Raw genomic sequence first — 17979 nt, forward strand, 5'->3', positions numbered from 1 at the left:
TTGATGAATGTGGAGTAAACTGGGGGTTTGCAGTTTACTCCACATTAATAAAATACCTCATCAGATTGGACCTTAATGAAAAATCCAAGTCTGATGAGGTATTGGGCTTCTCAGGATTGACATCTGCTGTAAAGAATCATGCCTCCTCTAATATACAATATCCTGATTCTTTTCAAGGCGATGAACCCCTGTTAAGACTGTACCTTCCCACTTCAAACTGCCCATGAGAGCTCACCATTGTTAATGTTCTTCTATACAGGAGACATATGGAGCTGTGGTGGCGCTGCAGGTTGAACTGCTAACCTGCAGGACTTGCTGACCAGAAGGTCAGCAGTTCGAATCCGCAGGACAGGGTAAACTCCCACTGTTAGCCCCAGCTTCAGCCAACCTAGCCGTTCGAAAACATGCAAATGTGAGTAGAGAAGATAACGGCGCTCAGAAATATATCTTACCCACCTGCAATTAATTGGTTAAGCAACCGAACCCAAAGGGTGCTCACTAATGCTTCCTCTTCATCCTAGAAAGAAGTGACTAGCAGAGTGTTGCAGTGTTCGGTCCTGGGCCCAGTACTGTTCAACATCTTTATTAATGACTTATTTGAAGATTTAGATGGTGTGCTTATCAAGTTTGCAGATGGCACCAAATTAGGAGGGATAGCTAATAATCCAGAGGACAGGTTCAGAATTCAAAATGACCTTAACAAATTAGAGAGCTGGGCCAAAAATAACAACATGAATTTCAACAAGTACAAGTGTAAGATACTACAAGGACAACAAGTCGAACATGAGCCAACAGTAATAATTTTATTCTTATATCCCACCCCATCTCTCCGAAGGGACTCGGGGCGGCTCACATGGAGACCAAGCCCAGCAATACACAATAAAATATAATCACATAAATACATTTAAAACATATGAACATAAAATCACAAAACATATAATACATTAAAACATACTCAAAACCAATAGCTACTAGTGAACATAGGGTTATTGTGTTTTCCAGTTGTATGGCCATGTTCCAGAAGCATTCTCTCATGATGTTTCACCCACATCTATGGCAAGCATCCTCAGTGGTTGTGAGGTGAATATATTCCACTGGGGCAAGGCAAATGTTGTCTGTGTACAATATCTTATAAGCCTCTACTGAATGGACCAGAAGTAGTGCAGTAACTGAGTCTAGGTGGAGATAAAGGACAGTCATCAATTTATGCCAGTTTAATCAAACACACATTTAAATAGCCAGGTTTTCAGATGTTTACGGAATGTGGTCAGGGTGGGGGCCAGTCTAATTTCTCTCGGAAGGTACGAAGGGTTCTTCCCCACCAGCCCTTCCACCTTCTGCAGTGAAATTTCATTGTCTCCTCCATTGTCTCTCAAGGCTCAACTCTTTTGAGAGCTATGCAAATGAATGCAAAACATGCCTTTTACTGGCAGACCACATTTACTGAGAAACAAGTAAATTTTAATAGACTCCATTGTACTTTGACGTTTGCCGTCCTAGTTGATAGCAGGAGGAAGGAAAGAGAATTCATACCATTATTTCTAAATATATATTTAGTACATAATGGCATACGAAGGGACATTTCTGCCTAACAGCATCAGAAGATTCTCCACCATCTTGTCTTCAGAAAGGAAACACAGATCTTTGCAGTGCAGCCAATAATAAAAAATGAAATGAGATCATCCTGAAAGAAGAAAGCTCCCTGTTTCAGGTTTCAGGGTGTGTGGAGGGAGAGCGTAAATAACTGAACTCTTTCTTTCCCCCAAGGACTGTTCAAAACATTTGTTTTCATTTTCTTGATGTTTTGTCAGTGTAAAATAACTGCATGCATGGCTCTGCTCGTTATTTCCCGTGATGAAAGTGACTGGCTCTGCTGAGGCATCCAAAGAAGCAACGGAAAAGCATTAGCGGGATCACATTCAAGCACCACTGCAGTTTTCCCCCTCCTCCCCACGAAAGCATGTCTTTATCAGGAGCCTATTTACAAACAATTGCCATCAAAGTGAGGCTCCCAAATCAAACGATTTATATAGTAGAGAAAGCAATGCAGTGGGCTTATACTCTTGGATGGGCAGTGCTTTATCCCATTCTACTTGCTAGAATAGTGAAGAGGGAGTTGAGTAGGGGATTGTTCACTAATTTCTTTTTTATGCCCTTTCATTTTGTTTATACTGGTTACTTTTCCTTCCTAAACATTTGGCATTTAAAAGGATTGCTAATCAATGAGGCAGGCTGAAGCAGACGAAGTTATACCAGCCCTGAGATACTGTTGACAGATTGATGAATTCCAAGGAGACCCAAACCTTACATTGTTGGAAGACAAAAGGTAAAAGCGCTGGTTTAAGGAACAAATGGAAAGAAGTCCCAGCCTCTGGAAAGTCCTGCAGTCCAACTCTAATAATAATAATAATAATAATAATAATAATAATAATAATAATAATAATAATAATAATAACAACAACAACAACAACAACAACAACAACAAGTCAAAGAAGAAGAACATGTCCTCGCAGAATATGTAAAGCAAAGTGAAGAACCTGCTTTGATTGAAGTAAAAAATCAGAAACTCCTCAAAGCACAGCAGACAAAGAATCAGTATAAGAAAACCTACAAACTAGAGCTCACAGCTGGCACAACAAAACATTGCATGGAAAGTTCCTTGACAAAACTGAAGGAAAAGCTGATAAGGAGAAGACCTGGCTATGGCTCACAAATGGGACCCTGAAGAAGGAGACAGAAGGCCTGATCCTTGCAGCCCAGGAGCAAGCCATCAGAACAAACGCAATTAAGGCCAAGATTGAAAAATCAGCTGATGACCCAAAATGCAGACTGTGCAAGGAAACTGATGAAACCATTGATCATATCCTCAGCTACTGTAAGAAAATTGCACAGACGGACTGCAAACAGAGGCACAACTATGTGGCCCAAATGATTCATTGGAACTTATGCCTCAAGTACCACCTCCCAGCAGTAAAGAACTGGTGGGATCACAAACCTGCAAAAGTATTGGAGAATGAGCACGCAAAGATACTGTGGGACTTCTGAATCCAGACTGACTGGAACACAACTTTGTGGAGAAGAAAAACGTTTGGATCATTGATGTTGCCATCCCAGGTGACAGTCGCATTGACGAAAAACAACAGGAAAAACTCAGCCGCTATCAGGACCTCAAGACTGAACTTCAAAGACTGGCAGAAACCAGTACAGGTGGTCCCGGTGGTGATCGGCACATTGGGTGCCGTGCCAAAAGATTTCAATCGGCAATCGGAAACAATAGACATTGACAAAATTACGATCTGCCAACTGCAAAAGGCCACCCTGCTGGGATCTGCACACATCATCTGAAAAGACATCACACAGTCCTAGACACTTGGGAAGTGTTCGACTTGTGATTTTGTGATATGAAATCCAGCATATCTATCTTGTTTGCTGTGACATAATAAAATAATAATAATAATAATAATAATAATAATAATAATAATAATAATAATAATAATAATAATCCTTTATTTATATACTGCTCCATCCCCTCAAGAGTACTCAGGGCAGTTTCCAGCATGTATAAAACAGTCAGTTGTCAAAACAACATACAATGGCATGAACGAACAAACATAATAAAAACAATATCATAAAACAGCAGTAAAAACAGTTCAATCTGAAATGAACACAGTTACAGAACCAAGCAACATGAAGGAGTCCAATGCAGTATTCAGGGCTGCGAGGTAGACATAAGTAATTCAAAGATAGGTAAAGACTTGTACTTCAGTGTATCATAGGACCCGGGAGTGGACAGTGTGCAGACCAAGGTCAACATGTTGAACAGCCAACTAATCTTGCTCAAAGACCTCCCGGAACCACCAGGTTTTCAGTTTCTTGTGAAAAGAGGGCAATGTAGGGGCTTTCCTGATCTCTTTGGGGAGGGTGTTCCAGAGCCAGGGGGGCACTTCTCTCATCCCTACCAGTGGCACTTGGGACAGTGGTGGGAGCGAGAGAAGGGCCTCCTCGGCAGATCTTAAGGCCCGCACCGGTTCGTAGGGGGAGATGTGATCACGGAGATAGGCAGGGCCCGAACACTAGCCTCTAGTGGTCATTCTCCAACATCACAAAAGTCCAATCTGTAATGAGCACAGTCTTTGTTTGGTATCTTTTCCAGGTAAATTGTCAAGCAAACACAGAGCTGCTATTTGGTGTATGTATACAAAACCGGCAAGGAGTTTGTCCAAAGGCAAAGCAAGCAACAAATTATCTGCCATGGCATGCTTTCCTTGGTGACTGAATCTAACCTCCATTTCAGCATTCAAAGCAAATTATTTTGAAACGCAGGGGGGAGAACAGGAATGCATCGGCAAGACACACATTGGAAGCTGAAAAGAACCAATATTAGCTGAAGGCATGTCTCATTATACCACCACCACCCCCAAAAAAGTCTGTGTTAATAAGAAGTGCAAAGAACAGCCATACAGCTGATGTAAATGAGCTAATAAATAAAGAGACACGAGAGTCTTGCAAAAGTGGAGTGGAGTGGGTGGGTGTTAAGAGGACAGTTAGATAAGAATTAGGATCTGACAAACATTTGAAATGAATATATATAAGAGTAAGAAATAATTTCAATGGAGATCAAGAGATCCAGGAAAGGAAAGAAGTCTGCTTATAGGAAGGGAGTAGAAGTCTGAGCTTTATTTGAAACATCCGCGATGACAAGATTACAGTGGACAGTAATGGGAAGACTAAGTATTAACTTTCCTTGGGGATTTTCAAGAAAGGTAGAAGTCAGAGCCAAAGATATTGGGATTTTTTTGTCACTTGAGCCTTGTGGATCAATTAAGACTATGTGAGCATCAGCTCTGTTAGGTGAATTTGACAGCTGCGTCTTAGCGTAAGAGAGACAGCATCAGTAGCTTTGCCCCATTGGGCTCTGCAAACATCTGTTGGCATCTGTTTTAAAGAGACAGCAACAGACAGGAGATGAAATAGTCAAGGATTTAAGGCAGATGAATACAATGGGTTATAAATTGGAATTATAATGTATTAAATAATAATATTCACCAATAATAATAATAATAATAATAATAATAATAATAATAATAATTTATTGTATGTATGCGTAAGTGTGTACGTATTGTATGTTTTACATGTTTTGATATGGTCAAAAGTGACTAATCAATAAAGAATTGTTGTAATAATTTATACCCCGCCCTTCATACCCCAAGGGGGAGTCAGAGTGGCTTACAGACTATGGCAAATTCAAAGTCACATTACATAAAGGTAAAGGTTTCCCCTGACATTAAATCCAGTCATGTCTGACTCTGGGGGTTGGTGCTCATCTCCATTTCTAAGCCGAAGAGCCAGTGTTGTCCGTAGACACCTCCAAGGTCATGTGGCTGGCATGACTGCATGGAGCGCCGTTACCTTCCCGCCGGAGCGGTGCCTATTGATCTACTCACATTTGCATGTTTTCGAACTGCTAAGTTGGCAGGAGCTGGAGCTAACAGTGGCCACTCCCACTGCTCCCAGGGTTTGAACCTGCAACAATATGCAACAATAAATATGAATAAATATGAATATGCAACAATATATAGAACATATAAATTTAAATAGTTAAAATATAAGTACAATGAAACAGTACAGTTAAAATACAAGTACAATAAAATATAAGTATAATAAATAGCCTAAAAGCCATACATTTAATCCCAACCAAAATGGGCTGATTGAATAAAAACAGCCAAAGCGGACAGCAGAGGATATAATCAAATATATTCCTATAAATGTGCAGGTTTTCCAAACCTCAGCATTCAATTCCTTCAGGAAATGTGAAAAAGAGTTTGCAACAATGCTTAGATCAATGACATTTTGGACTATAAGTCCCAGAAACTTTCAGGCAACATAAACATTGGTGTTGGTAACAGAGGCATTCTGGAACAAAAAGTGCCCACATTAACATTTCCAAACTCCAGTCAACAACAACATACAATTCAAAACATCTTTTGGTCATTTAAAACAGATTAATTACTTCCTTTTTAATTCCCAAATACCATAACACCAAAATACAAGAGTGGCATGATTATAGTGCCAGAACTAGACAAGGAGACTTGTCTATTTCTGGTCCAAAACTTCAGCACAGACTCTAGGACAACACATCATCCTGATTTGAGACTGTCGTGTACATTTATTTCTGAATTTTGTGCAGCAGAAAACAGGAATGAAGGGAAAGGTATCTGTGATCCTGTAAAGATGAAATATTTTTATTGGGAAGTCTTCACAAGTTTGTTTGTTTTTAGTTTTTAATAGGTTGGGCTGTAGTAAATTCAGTAGAAGATCACATACATTTCATACATAAGGTGATAACAGTATGAAACGGTACCATATAACTCAGTTCATTGAATTTCAAAAAGAAATAAGGCCATTGGTCATACCAGGATTCAGTACATAGCATCCTAACTATGTTACTTACACATAACTACAGACCATATAGGATTCTACCCATCATGCTTAGCCTGGTGTTGCGAATACTATATATTAGTATTGCTTTGTTATTTCATTGTAATTTTCATGCTGCTTGTACATTGTTTGGATGTGCGTAGGTGAAATATGTTTGTGAAAGGACTCTAGATCAGGCATGGGCAAACTTAGGCCCTTCAGGTTTTTGGACTTCAAATCCCACAATTCCTAACAGCCAGTAAGCTGACTGAAGTTTCTGGGAGTTGAAGTCAAAAACACCTGGAGGGCCAAAGTTTGCCCATGCTTGCTCTAGATGAACAGGATTTGAATCCATATTCAGCCTGGAAACTCTCTGAATAACCTTGAGCCAGTTGCACACTCTCAGCCTAACTTCCTCGGAATGAAATTTGCAGAGAAGGCACTATGATAGGATTGCCTTAAGTCAGACTCAGATTGAAATGCACTCAACTCTTTATTTGCATAGTAATTCTGAGTGCATGTGTTGTGATTTATATTATGGAATCTGGCTGGTGAGTATTTTATCAATTTTCAATAAAGAATCAAATATATTTTCTGGAGGAATTTCTTGACTATTTATCTAAAATAGTGCTTTTGCTATTGGTGTGTGAAGAAAATTCAGTATGATGTTGTGCAATGTCAACAAAAATCTCTCAAGAAAAGATGGCTATGCTTCAGTTCAAAAATGATTGCATTCCCACCATTCATCCTGAAGCCCAACAAAGTCCTGATGCTTAATTGTTTTGTATAATTAATGTCTTTGGTTTTGCTCAGTGCTTGAGAAAAATACTGCCGTTAATGCATATAATCTATCTAGTCTGCTAACTAGTTTAATCCACCAATAAGACTTGTGTGGCCATGGAGGCAGAAGGAGGAGGCAACTTAGAGGTGACAAGTAGAGGGGGATACCATAAAATGGAAACACACAAAAGCTACACTTAATTGATGATATAAACTATTCTTGTCCTGTATTGATGGGGCCTGTCTCGATTTATTTAGTGGCCAATCAAAGCAGAACAAATTAAGCAATTTGAAGTACTAAAGAGAATCTGAAGCGGTGCCTGCACTGCCTTCTTTCAGAGAATAGTTTTGTTTCACCCCAAAGTTTTCCACTTACAAAACAGGGAAATTGAACATTCAAAGACATTGAGGAAGTCCTTTATAATCTGTGGCCAATGTGTTCCAAGAATCTAATCCAAGCTTTCTCCTCTGATTACTGTTTGGTACATAGAAGCAAGAAGATATGTGGATGCCCACATGAATCATCACTACCCGCTGCACAGAGGGAGGTCCACATAGGAAGAAATCCAGTGTGAAATGGTTTGATGACTTCTTTGACGTCAATGCAACATCACTCTTTCCGTGGTTTGCTTTACTGTGGTGGGAATTGTTGTAATGCCATGTTGAATCTCTCCATGCAAACAACTGAATTTGTGGAGATCAGTAACTGACGTATAATAAAATCTATAATAAACATTCCAGTTGACTTCAGGTAGACCGCGGGTTTTGTGGTATTTTCTGGTCTGAACAGAGCTTGGAAACATTACTATTTTGAACTGTGGCTCCTAAGGTCTCCAACTGACAATGGTGGATGGAGGAGTCGGTAAGATATAGTTCATACAGTACTTTTCTCAAGTTCAAATAAGGTATGAGGAAACTGTGGCCTTCCAGTTGCTGTTGAATTGCAACTGTCTTCAACTCAACCACAGGCAAAGTACCTGGTGCTGATGGGAGTTGGAGTCTCCACTCCTCTGTATGGCATGGTGTGAAGGTTTGTGAAATATTAATGTAGCTGAAACTAAAGGTCTGACTACTAGTGCCAGATGCCTACTCTGTCACAAATAGCATGTACAAACAGCATAATGTTTCACCATAATCTGGCAATTTACAATTTCTAGCCATTGGTCTAGTCTTGATATGTGGAGCAATAAAAACCTTGCTGTCCTTTCTTTATGACAGCTCTTCTTATATTTGCAAATATATTCCTGCTTAATCTTCACTTTGTCAGGCTAAACATATTCAACTCTTCCAACTACTAATCCTGAAAAGACATATTCTGCTATATGGGAAACCAATCTATGAATTAAATGTATAGTGGTAAATGCAGTAGGTATTCATCATGAGATTCCCCAGAGTTGTGCCCCAAACAGAATCCCAAAACGCAGGCTGTTGTGCAGATTCATAACAGCAAACCAATTATAGTAGTTTTCATCTCTACTAGGAACAGGTTTATTAGCCCATTAAACAATAGGTCCCTCTTCACACTGAAATTATAGCCATTGAATTTAGTGAGGTACTGGAGCTCTCTGGCAGAGAATCCTAAATGCCCCTCCCTAAATGACAAATGGAGCTCCCGGTGGCACAACAGGTTAAACCACTGAGACAATGAATGTGCCAACCAAAGGTTCAAATCCAGGGAGCAGGGTGAGCTCCCACTGTTAGCCCCAGCTTCTGCCAACCTAGCAGTTCAAAAACATGTACATGTGAGTAAATCAGTAGTCACCGCTTTGGCGGGAAGGTAACAGCATTCCATGCAATCATGCCGGCCACGTGACCTTGGAGGTGTCTTTGGACAATGCCAGCTCTTTGGCTTAGAAATGGGAATGAGCACCAACGCCCAGTCGGACACAACTAGACTTAATGTCAAGGGGAAACCTTTACCTACCTTAAACCATAAATCCCAGGATTCTACAGAATGTTGCCACAGTAAGTAAAATGGAACGATAGTGATATAACTGGATAGTGTTAAAGAGTTCCAAGCCAACCCAAATAATTTAAATTAAAACAGTGATCTGAATAGTGAGTTAGATACCCATGTAAGCATAACTATTTGCATCTTCCTCACACAATAATCCCCTGATCAATGATACCCCAAATCTCTCACTGCCTCACCCTCATCATACACAGTTATTTAGTGCAGGAACAGATCCACAGCTCCAACTATGTTGCTGGGGCTGGTGAGCTCCACTCCTTTGTAGATACACTTTTAACATGCTGAAAGGGGACTCATGTGAGACAATAACTCTATTTCTCTGATATTATTTTAGAAATCCTTTTTTTGGGAACCAGACACAAGAACCTGGCAGTCCACAAATTCCGGTTATTCCTAATTCATGCATACCCTTTTCACATAATCAGGAGAAGCCCCCAGCAGAAGAACATCTGGCGTGTAAATCAGCCTTATGGATCTCAGACAAATTCCCAGAAATGGCTGATTGACTGCTTCACTCCAGTGCCAGTAAACGGCAGCCAGAGATTCATCGCTAATTGACTCCAATAATAATTGCACACCAGGAATGACCACTGCGCAACAGTGAGAGCTAAATTGCTGTGCAGTTCAACTAACGAAGAAGGATTTCACATCCAAAATGGGATATGAAAAGCTGTTATAGAAATATGACTTAGGCCGGATTATACGGCTGATGTGTCAAAAATGATATTCTGCCTCAAGCAAGTCTTTCTGTCTGACAAACTTTCATCATGTAGATAATAAGCGTCATTTTATTAAAATCGCACTTGGGTTTCTTTGCTTTTGGAAGTGCTACTGTCTAGAACAGTCATTGGCACAGCATTCAGTACTTTAGAAATGCATATATCACCTGTGTTTGAAGAGCATTCCCTGATCATTCTTATTTTGGGAGAAATTAACTCTTAGGCATTCTGAGTCTCTTTTTGAGTTCTCTCCTCTTTAAAGACTCATGTTGACTGAACAGCATATAAAGACTTGGTTTCTTTCATGCTAGGCTACTCCGTCTTCAGTGCTTCTATTTAAAAGGCACCATATATCTTCATTTAGATACTTCTATTAAACTTTCTAATTAGAACATAATTAGGAGCTCCAAATTCTAATTGCTTTCTCTTATGGTTTTAAATCAAGAAGGGCTTTGCAGTGTGGATGGCCTTGAAAAGCAAAGCCCACTTTAAAAGGGCAACCATCTTTACACATTTGTGTTTAGCTAATGTCAAGCCCTTTAAAGAAACAAAAAAGCCTGAACAATTTAAATACATGTAGGCCATCCACAAAGGATGTGAGCTGCATATTAAATGTTGTAGTCTTGCATCTCTCCAACAACAAAGTTATAGACAAAGTCATAACAAAATCCTGTATGCTAGGGCTTTCATGCAGACAAAGGTTTTCAATTACAGTTGGCCCTCCACATTTGTTAGGGTTAAGGGGAGAGGACCCCTTGAAAATAGGGGAAAAAACACAAATTTAAAAATCCAATCCAACACAAAAAATCCAGTGTTGTTGTTTTTTTTACTTGAGAGGACATCTTTCCAGGAATCTCCAAGTTCTTCAGCATGACTCTGTGAACAAATTCCTCCAGACCTAGAATATCAGCTGTAATTGCAATCCTTCCACCATGTTTACATTTGTGGATTGGATTATCAGAGGATTTGATTAATATATTCTTTCTAGGAATCTCTAGATCTCCCAGCATGAACCTATAGTCAACCTCTGGCCAAACCTTTTTATCTTTCCAAAAAGGTAGATTTGCCAGCATTGGTGCAACTGGCCCAAATCTACCAATGAGCTTCACAACTGCTTCATAACTATTTCATATTGTGTTTTTGACTAATTTGGCACAATTTGACGGAGTCCTTTAACCTCCACCTATACCCAGACACTGCAATTTATTACTGGCCCATCTTATTAGTGAACTTGCAATATATTGCACATGTCATAGAATCCTAGAGTTAGAAGAGACCACATGAGCCATCCAGTCCAACCCACTGCCAAGAAGCAGGAAAATTGCATTTAAAGTACCTCTGACAGATGGCCATCCAACCTCTGCTTAAAAGCCTCCAAAGAAGGAGCCTCCACCACACTCCAGGGCAGAGAGTTCCACTGCTGAACAGCTCTCACAGTGAGGAAGTTCTTCCTAATGTTCTGGTGGAATCTCCTTTACTGTAGTTTGAAGCCATTGTTCCACGTCCTAATCTCTAAGGCAGCAGAAAACAAGTCCTCCCTATGACTTCCCCTCACATATTTATACATGACTATCATGTCTCCTCTCAGCCTTCTCTTCTGCAAGCTAAATATCTCAGCTCTTTAAGCCGCTCCTCATAGGGCTTGTTCTCCAGACCAGATAATTAATTGCCTCTCTCCAATTTTTGAACATGCCCATTGTGCCTGGCTATTGGTTATTGCTTATTGGTTGTTGTTGAGTTTATGCTTTTATTATTTTATATGTTTTAATGTATTATTTCATTGCAATTGAATGTATCTTATGTTGTATTTTATTGTTGCATTACTGGGCTTGGTCCCCATGTAAGCCACCCCGAGTCCCTTCGGGGAGATGGGGTGTGATATTAGAATAAAGTTATTATTATTTATTATTACGTAGCAAAGCAGAAATAGCGACATATACAAGGGGACACTGGCAGGATCTGCATTAGGCGGCACTCTCAATGCATACTTGTTATACATATTTACAATCTAGTAACCATTTTTCTTGGTGCCTTTGCTACTTAGTTAAATGCTCAAAATGTAGTTGACTGAAAGGAAATATAGGATCTCAGCCAACGACATTAAAAGCCACTACCATCATGAAAACATGCCGGCAACATATTCAAATATTTAAAATACAGGTTGAGTTTCCCATATCAGGAAATCCAAAATAATCCACAATCCAAAATTGTTGACTTGGGTGGCTGAGATCATGACACATGCTTTCTGATGGTTCAGTGTACACAAACTTGGTCTCATGTGCAAAACTATTAACATATTGGATAAAATATTTTAAAACATATAACATATATATGAAACATAAGTAAATTTTGTGTTTAGACTTTTGCCCCATCTCCAAAATATCTCATTATGTGTATGCAAATACAAGTACAGTGGAACCTCTACTTAAGAATCCTCAAGAGTCTAGTTGGTGTCATTTATTCCCACTACAATTCATTGTGAGCTGATATAATTAAGACAGTGGGCAAACAATGATAACAAGTTTTCAGCTTTGTTTTTCATAATCATTTCCAAAATAAGTATGCTAGTTCGGAACTCAGTGGAGTCAATGATGAAACAATAAAAATTCTTTAATGCCAAGCTGGGAATCATGAAGCCTTCCAGACACTATTAGAATGCATCTCCCAACATTACTTCTAATTGTAGCACATGTGTCAAACTCATGGCCTGAGGGCTGAATCCAGCTTTCCATGTCATTGCATGTGGCCCTCCAGACGCTGGACCACAACCCTTGTATTTTTCATCCTTAGACATCCTTACTAGGACTGATGGAAGTTGTGATACAGTAACAGTAAAGGCTGAAGTTTGTACTGCTTAATCAAGATAGTGGAGTTTGAATTCAGATACAAGATGTATGGATATAATGTCTGACTTTAAAATGTTCCTTAACCTTTCTCCAATCTCAGAGCCACAAGTGCTATTGGGTTGCGATTCCCATTATCCTCTGTCCACATGACCGATAATAAAAAATGGCGGTAGTTGTCATTCAATAATGTCTAAGCTAAATAGCTGCAACCACTATGTGTCTGTGTGTCTGTGTGTCTGTGTATTTGGCCCACTGAATCTCCATCCATAGGTTCAGCTGTCCTTTGAAGGCAACCATAAAGCTGATGTGGTCCTCAATGAAAATGAATTTGGCACCTCAGGGCTATGGCAACATTTGGACATTATCCAACAATATCTGCTAGAAGTGCACATGATTCGCATCCTGGAATTACAGAATTTTGATTCATTTAAAGGCAAGTGTACTCTTTGTACTCTTTCTATAAAGATGTGAAGACATTCATTTAGGTCAAGATTCTGCATCTGATGATGTAGCTTTGGAGGTGTAGCCACATCTTAAAGCTATGGAGCCTGATGCTACCCCAAAACCCATCATTTTAAGCCATCCAGTCCCAATACATCCAAAATTATCCTTCAGGGTCCCTGCAACTCCATGTCGCAGAATGCTCACTTCAGGAAGAGTGCTAGATGTATCATTATTCACTTTTTGAACTTCAGCAATTCCGTAAGGGGCATATAGGAGGGCTTCATATGAGGGGGGGGGGCATTTAGTCATTGGGATAGCCCAAGAACCATAACCCCAAATTGCAATAGCCCAAGTTAAAAATGTGTGTGTGTCTTCAAGTTGCTTGTTGGCTTATGGTGACTCCATAAAGTTCATAGTTTCATTTGCTGAACAGGATGGCAGCCTTAATTTCTTTTACTGTAATAATAACATTTGACACACCTTGTCCACAATGTTGTGATAGGTTCATCCAGCAGTTGTGACATCTGAATTGCACTACTGGAAAGTTGGAGGTGTTTGGGATTATACTTTGATATTTTTTTGAATTGGTAAAGAATTCTGGAAATGGAAATGAACTTGGCCTTAAGAGAGATTTCTTCTACAAACTTGAAAACTGAAGTATGTTGTGCTTTCAGACAACATATATGTGCCAAAATATTAACAGATAAAAAAGGAAGTGAAGCAACTTCATAATTTGATATTAATTTTAAAAACTATTATTTCTCAAACTTGATCTTTCTTGAAAGGACAACAGCCTGACACCGCTAATACAATTACAGTAAATACTGAAATGCAGTCATGCAACTAATTAAAAAAGGAAAGATTTTTTAATCAGCTCTCCACTAGACATCAGAGAATATACTTGCTATTTACTATTAAAGATGAACAGCTCTTACTTGAGCTTTCTAAAGCTACTGATGAAAGAAGAAAATGGCATAAGGTCTGCAACAGAGGACTGAGAGAAAGCTCCAATTGATTTTTCTTGATAAATCTGGAGAACAATTATATAACTTAAGACTGTACAAGCCTACAGTAAATTAACATAATTAATGCAATCAATAATTACAATACATTAACATAATTGCAATACATCCCTTGCATTTTAATTGGCAGTAAGGAACTTCAATAGAAGTAAAACAGAGTTCAGACATACTCTTGGTGGTACTGAACATGATGTAACTTTCAGCCATATTATGGGATTTTTTTTCACAGCAGTATTTTTAGACAACATTGTCCAAAACAATCTTTCCACATCTATAACACAACTTAGGCTATCACTAGCAGTGCCATCATGTATTTGCTATATAAAGCAAAGCACAGATGCAATCATTTCTAATTCCTCTAAAGGCTTTGAAGATCAGATATCGTTGGCTCCCATATGAATGGGACAGGGAATATGCACCAGAAGCTAAACCAGTGGTTCTCAACCTGTGAGTCCCCAGATGTTTTTGGCCTTCAACTCCCAGAAATCCTAACAATCTGGCTGGGATTTCTGGGAGTTGTAAGCCAAAACACCTGGGGACCCACATGTTGAGAACCACTGAGCTAAATTGTAAAGGAGCTATGCAAGTTATTGAACTGTATCCTAAAAATAGGGTCAGCACCTCGGATAGTTTCTTTAAAACCCAGCTGCCCTGGGTCATATACACATTTACCTGGAGGAAGCCCTACTGAAGAAAGATGGGGGAAATTAAGTATACATCTCAGTTGAACTTAAAAGACTATTTTGGAAACAATTTTTGGCTGTGTCACATTAATATGTTTTGAATATTTACAATGCAGTAGTTTCCTTGATGTAGCAATGCCCAAAGGAAGAATGGCAGCACAGTTGTACCAAAAACAACAAGAACCACAAAACTCAGAAGCACATAGTTTTGGATAAACTACCATCTTTACTTGGTTCTAATGCTTACCTTTTTTGACTAAATTACCTTCCCAAAATCAGGGTGTGCATTAGATTCACGTAATATGGTAAATACTTTTTTGGGTTTAAGGGTTTTGAAAATTGAGGTGTGCACATTAGACTCAAGTAAATATGGATAATAGATCTCTCCTTGACAGCTGCTAGGTTTTATAAAAAAACCTTTGGGAATGCAAAGAGAAATTCAGCTGAAGACTTGAAATTTAGATGGCACTGCAAATTCTAGCTACATGTTGAGACTGTAAAACAATTCTACAAGCAGTCCTAAACACTGCTTTCAGACAAACATAAAAAGCGGAGCTTGAAAGATCATTTTGGGGGGTTTACAGTCTTCAGAATGCTTCACCCAGCATGGCCACTTGCTATATTATCTGGGAGATTCTTGGAGAGACGGCCCACAAATCATGGGCCACATCTCTTTCATAACACATAACCAATTTTGAATGGGGTTACTATTTTACCATTTCAGTTTTCAACTAGGTGACTGCATTTAAATATGAAGGGTGCACTGGAAATAGTTGCATGATGAAGTACTTTATCAGAACACAGAAATGCATCCTTTCAGACTATAATTATTGTAATCCCCCAGTGACCATGCTATCTGTACAATTTTCAGAACTATAGTCTATGGCCAGAATCCTATTAAACAGTTACAAATACATAACTACCATTGTTACAGAGCTACACAGTGAATTCCAGCCTAAATTCCTCACCCAATCCCCACTTACCAGGATGCTGTTGCATTCAGCCTTCTATTCAGAGATTAAACCATCTGTGACTTAAAAATTGTTTTAGAAAAAAATGAAAAAACCAACTCTTGATTTTCCCATTTTCTGTAAGTGACACTATCTTATTACACCCTTGTATTAAATGAGACTTAAACATCAACAGAATTTGTTATCCATGGGAGTCCTGTAACCAAATTCCATCAGATACCAAGGGTGTATTGTAACTGATGGAATTTGGAATCTGTCCCCCTGTCACTCAGGAAGCAACTGAGTGATGTTTCCACCTCCTCTTGGGAATTCTCCATTGAAACAGTAGAGGTGGAATCCTTGTCACAATTCCCCTTCATACTGGTGGTCATTCATATTATGGATTGATGATGATAAATGGAAGCTCTTACGTGTGCCCGCAATCCAGAGTCACCCTCAGAACAATAACATGCCACTCAGGTTTGCAGAACAAAATACAGGAACTTTACTAATTCCAAGAGATCAAGAACAGTAGTATTTACAATGGTCCCTCTGATTGCTTTATGAAGTCCACAGTCATAAACAGTATTTCCTCAGTCCACAAATCTGCTTCAGAGAAGAATACAGTCCTGATTCTTCACCCTCTTTTCTCAGCAGCAAACAGGCCTCAAAATAGCAAGGCCTCTCTGAGTACACTGCTCTCTTTACCAGCAGTACTCAGTCAGCGCTGAAAAATTTGTCCAAACTGGTTTTGCAGCAGCAGAACAGAAACAGTATCAAATCAATCCCCAGGTCTTTGCAGGCTCAGCCAATTGGCTTCATGCACTTTATTTTCCAGTTAACACACACAGCACAGTGCCTTTGCAATCCATGACAATTCACATAGGAAGTGAAAGGGACATCAGTCAGCTGCTTCCTAAGCAAAAGGGAAATGCACCATTCTCAATCACAGCAGTTGCTTCCGTCTAAATGGTAATTGGAGGACTTTCGAGATCTCTGTAGTGTCCCCTAAACTAGAGGCTTTGTAAGAATTGTGAAGATCACATTGTTATGAATGCATAACCCCAGGTTACACATTCATAAATCTCCAACAGGATTCTGACCCATGAAATGAACTTTTCAAGCCCTGGTAGGGTTGAGATGCAAAATAGGCAACAATGCCTTGTTTTCTTCTAAGCAGTGACTGCCCATCAGTTTTATCTTTGGATTAAAATACTCCACTCCCTGCATGTGCTTCTTTTGTTAATAGGGTGTGGACATTTTCTCGGTTGTGCAAGTATTGCTTGCTTAGCACTTAAAAGCAGCATGGAGAAGGAACCTGCTGCACACAGCCCAGGAGGAGCTCTTGTTCTGGAAGAAGCCTTCGGAGTACATTTTCATGGTCACTGCTGGAAACTTCCTCCACACAATGGTAGACATGGTAATTGGAAAAACATGACTGCACATGGCAGGGTTTCATTTTCACGGCAGATTTGCATCCAATTGCCTTTATCCAGGAGACCCTTGATCGCCAGTTGGAAAGACAGCTGGTGCACTTTGTGCGAGCTGAGTTTGGGGCACTGGGGAATGCCGCATCATCGATGAGCTTGAAGGAATCCCATCAACACTAACAGAAAAGGCAGTATCAGCCACAAGGCCAGTTTCTTTACATTCATTGCCTTGTTTCACAGTGTGACAACAAGCAGAAGAGAGAACTGAAGAAGAGAAAAAGTTCTAGTTAATTTTTTTTAAATGATGATGATGTTGCAAGTCACATCCTTTCATGGCAATATATTGTTTAATTTAGTCTTGAGCATCACAGCTTGTCAATGTTGAGGCTCAGGATTTACTATGTCTAATATTCAACAGCAGGTCCAACTCTGAAACTAGTTATTATGCTTTTATGAGGTACTAAGCTCTCTAGTTTTCTTTCTACATTCTTTCATGCAAGTCTTGAACGAAACAGGAAGGCTAGGACAGGGGTCAACAGGGGAGGATTGTATGAGCTCAATGGGGCGTTTAAATGAATTGGTTCACTAGTATTGTTGTGGTCTCTATTGGACTGAAATCCATATAAGGGGCTTTATGCCACAAATTGGTTTTTTTATATTAAAAAAGGAAACTTATTGACAAATATACTGTAGTCAAATCATAGTGGTGACCTTTC

The 17979-nt window shown here is 39.4% G+C and overlaps 1 protein-coding gene across 4 annotated transcripts in view; it reads right to left on the reverse strand.

Annotated features, from left to right (window-relative positions):
- Positions 1 to 782: 782 nt before the first annotated feature.
- Positions 783 to 17979, reverse strand: part of kdm4c (lysine demethylase 4C) — a 398176-nt gene continuing 380979 nt past the window's right edge. For all 4 annotated transcript variants that reach the window (XM_062971935.1, XM_062971934.1, XM_062971936.1 and 1 more), the window contains 2 exons: positions 5445 to 5523; positions 783 to 1175 (listed from right to left, as the gene is read on the reverse strand). In XM_062971935.1, the coding sequence (XP_062828005.1) occupies positions 1042 to 1175; positions 5445 to 5523 (213 nt within the window). In that variant the 3' untranslated portion in view covers positions 783 to 1041. The remainder of the gene's footprint in view (positions 1176 to 5444; positions 5524 to 17979) is intronic.

Source organism: Anolis carolinensis, chromosome 2 (genome assembly GCF_035594765.1).
Source record: "Anolis carolinensis isolate JA03-04 chromosome 2, rAnoCar3.1.pri, whole genome shotgun sequence".
NCBI classification, from domain to species: Eukaryota; Metazoa; Chordata; class Lepidosauria; order Squamata; family Dactyloidae; genus Anolis; species Anolis carolinensis.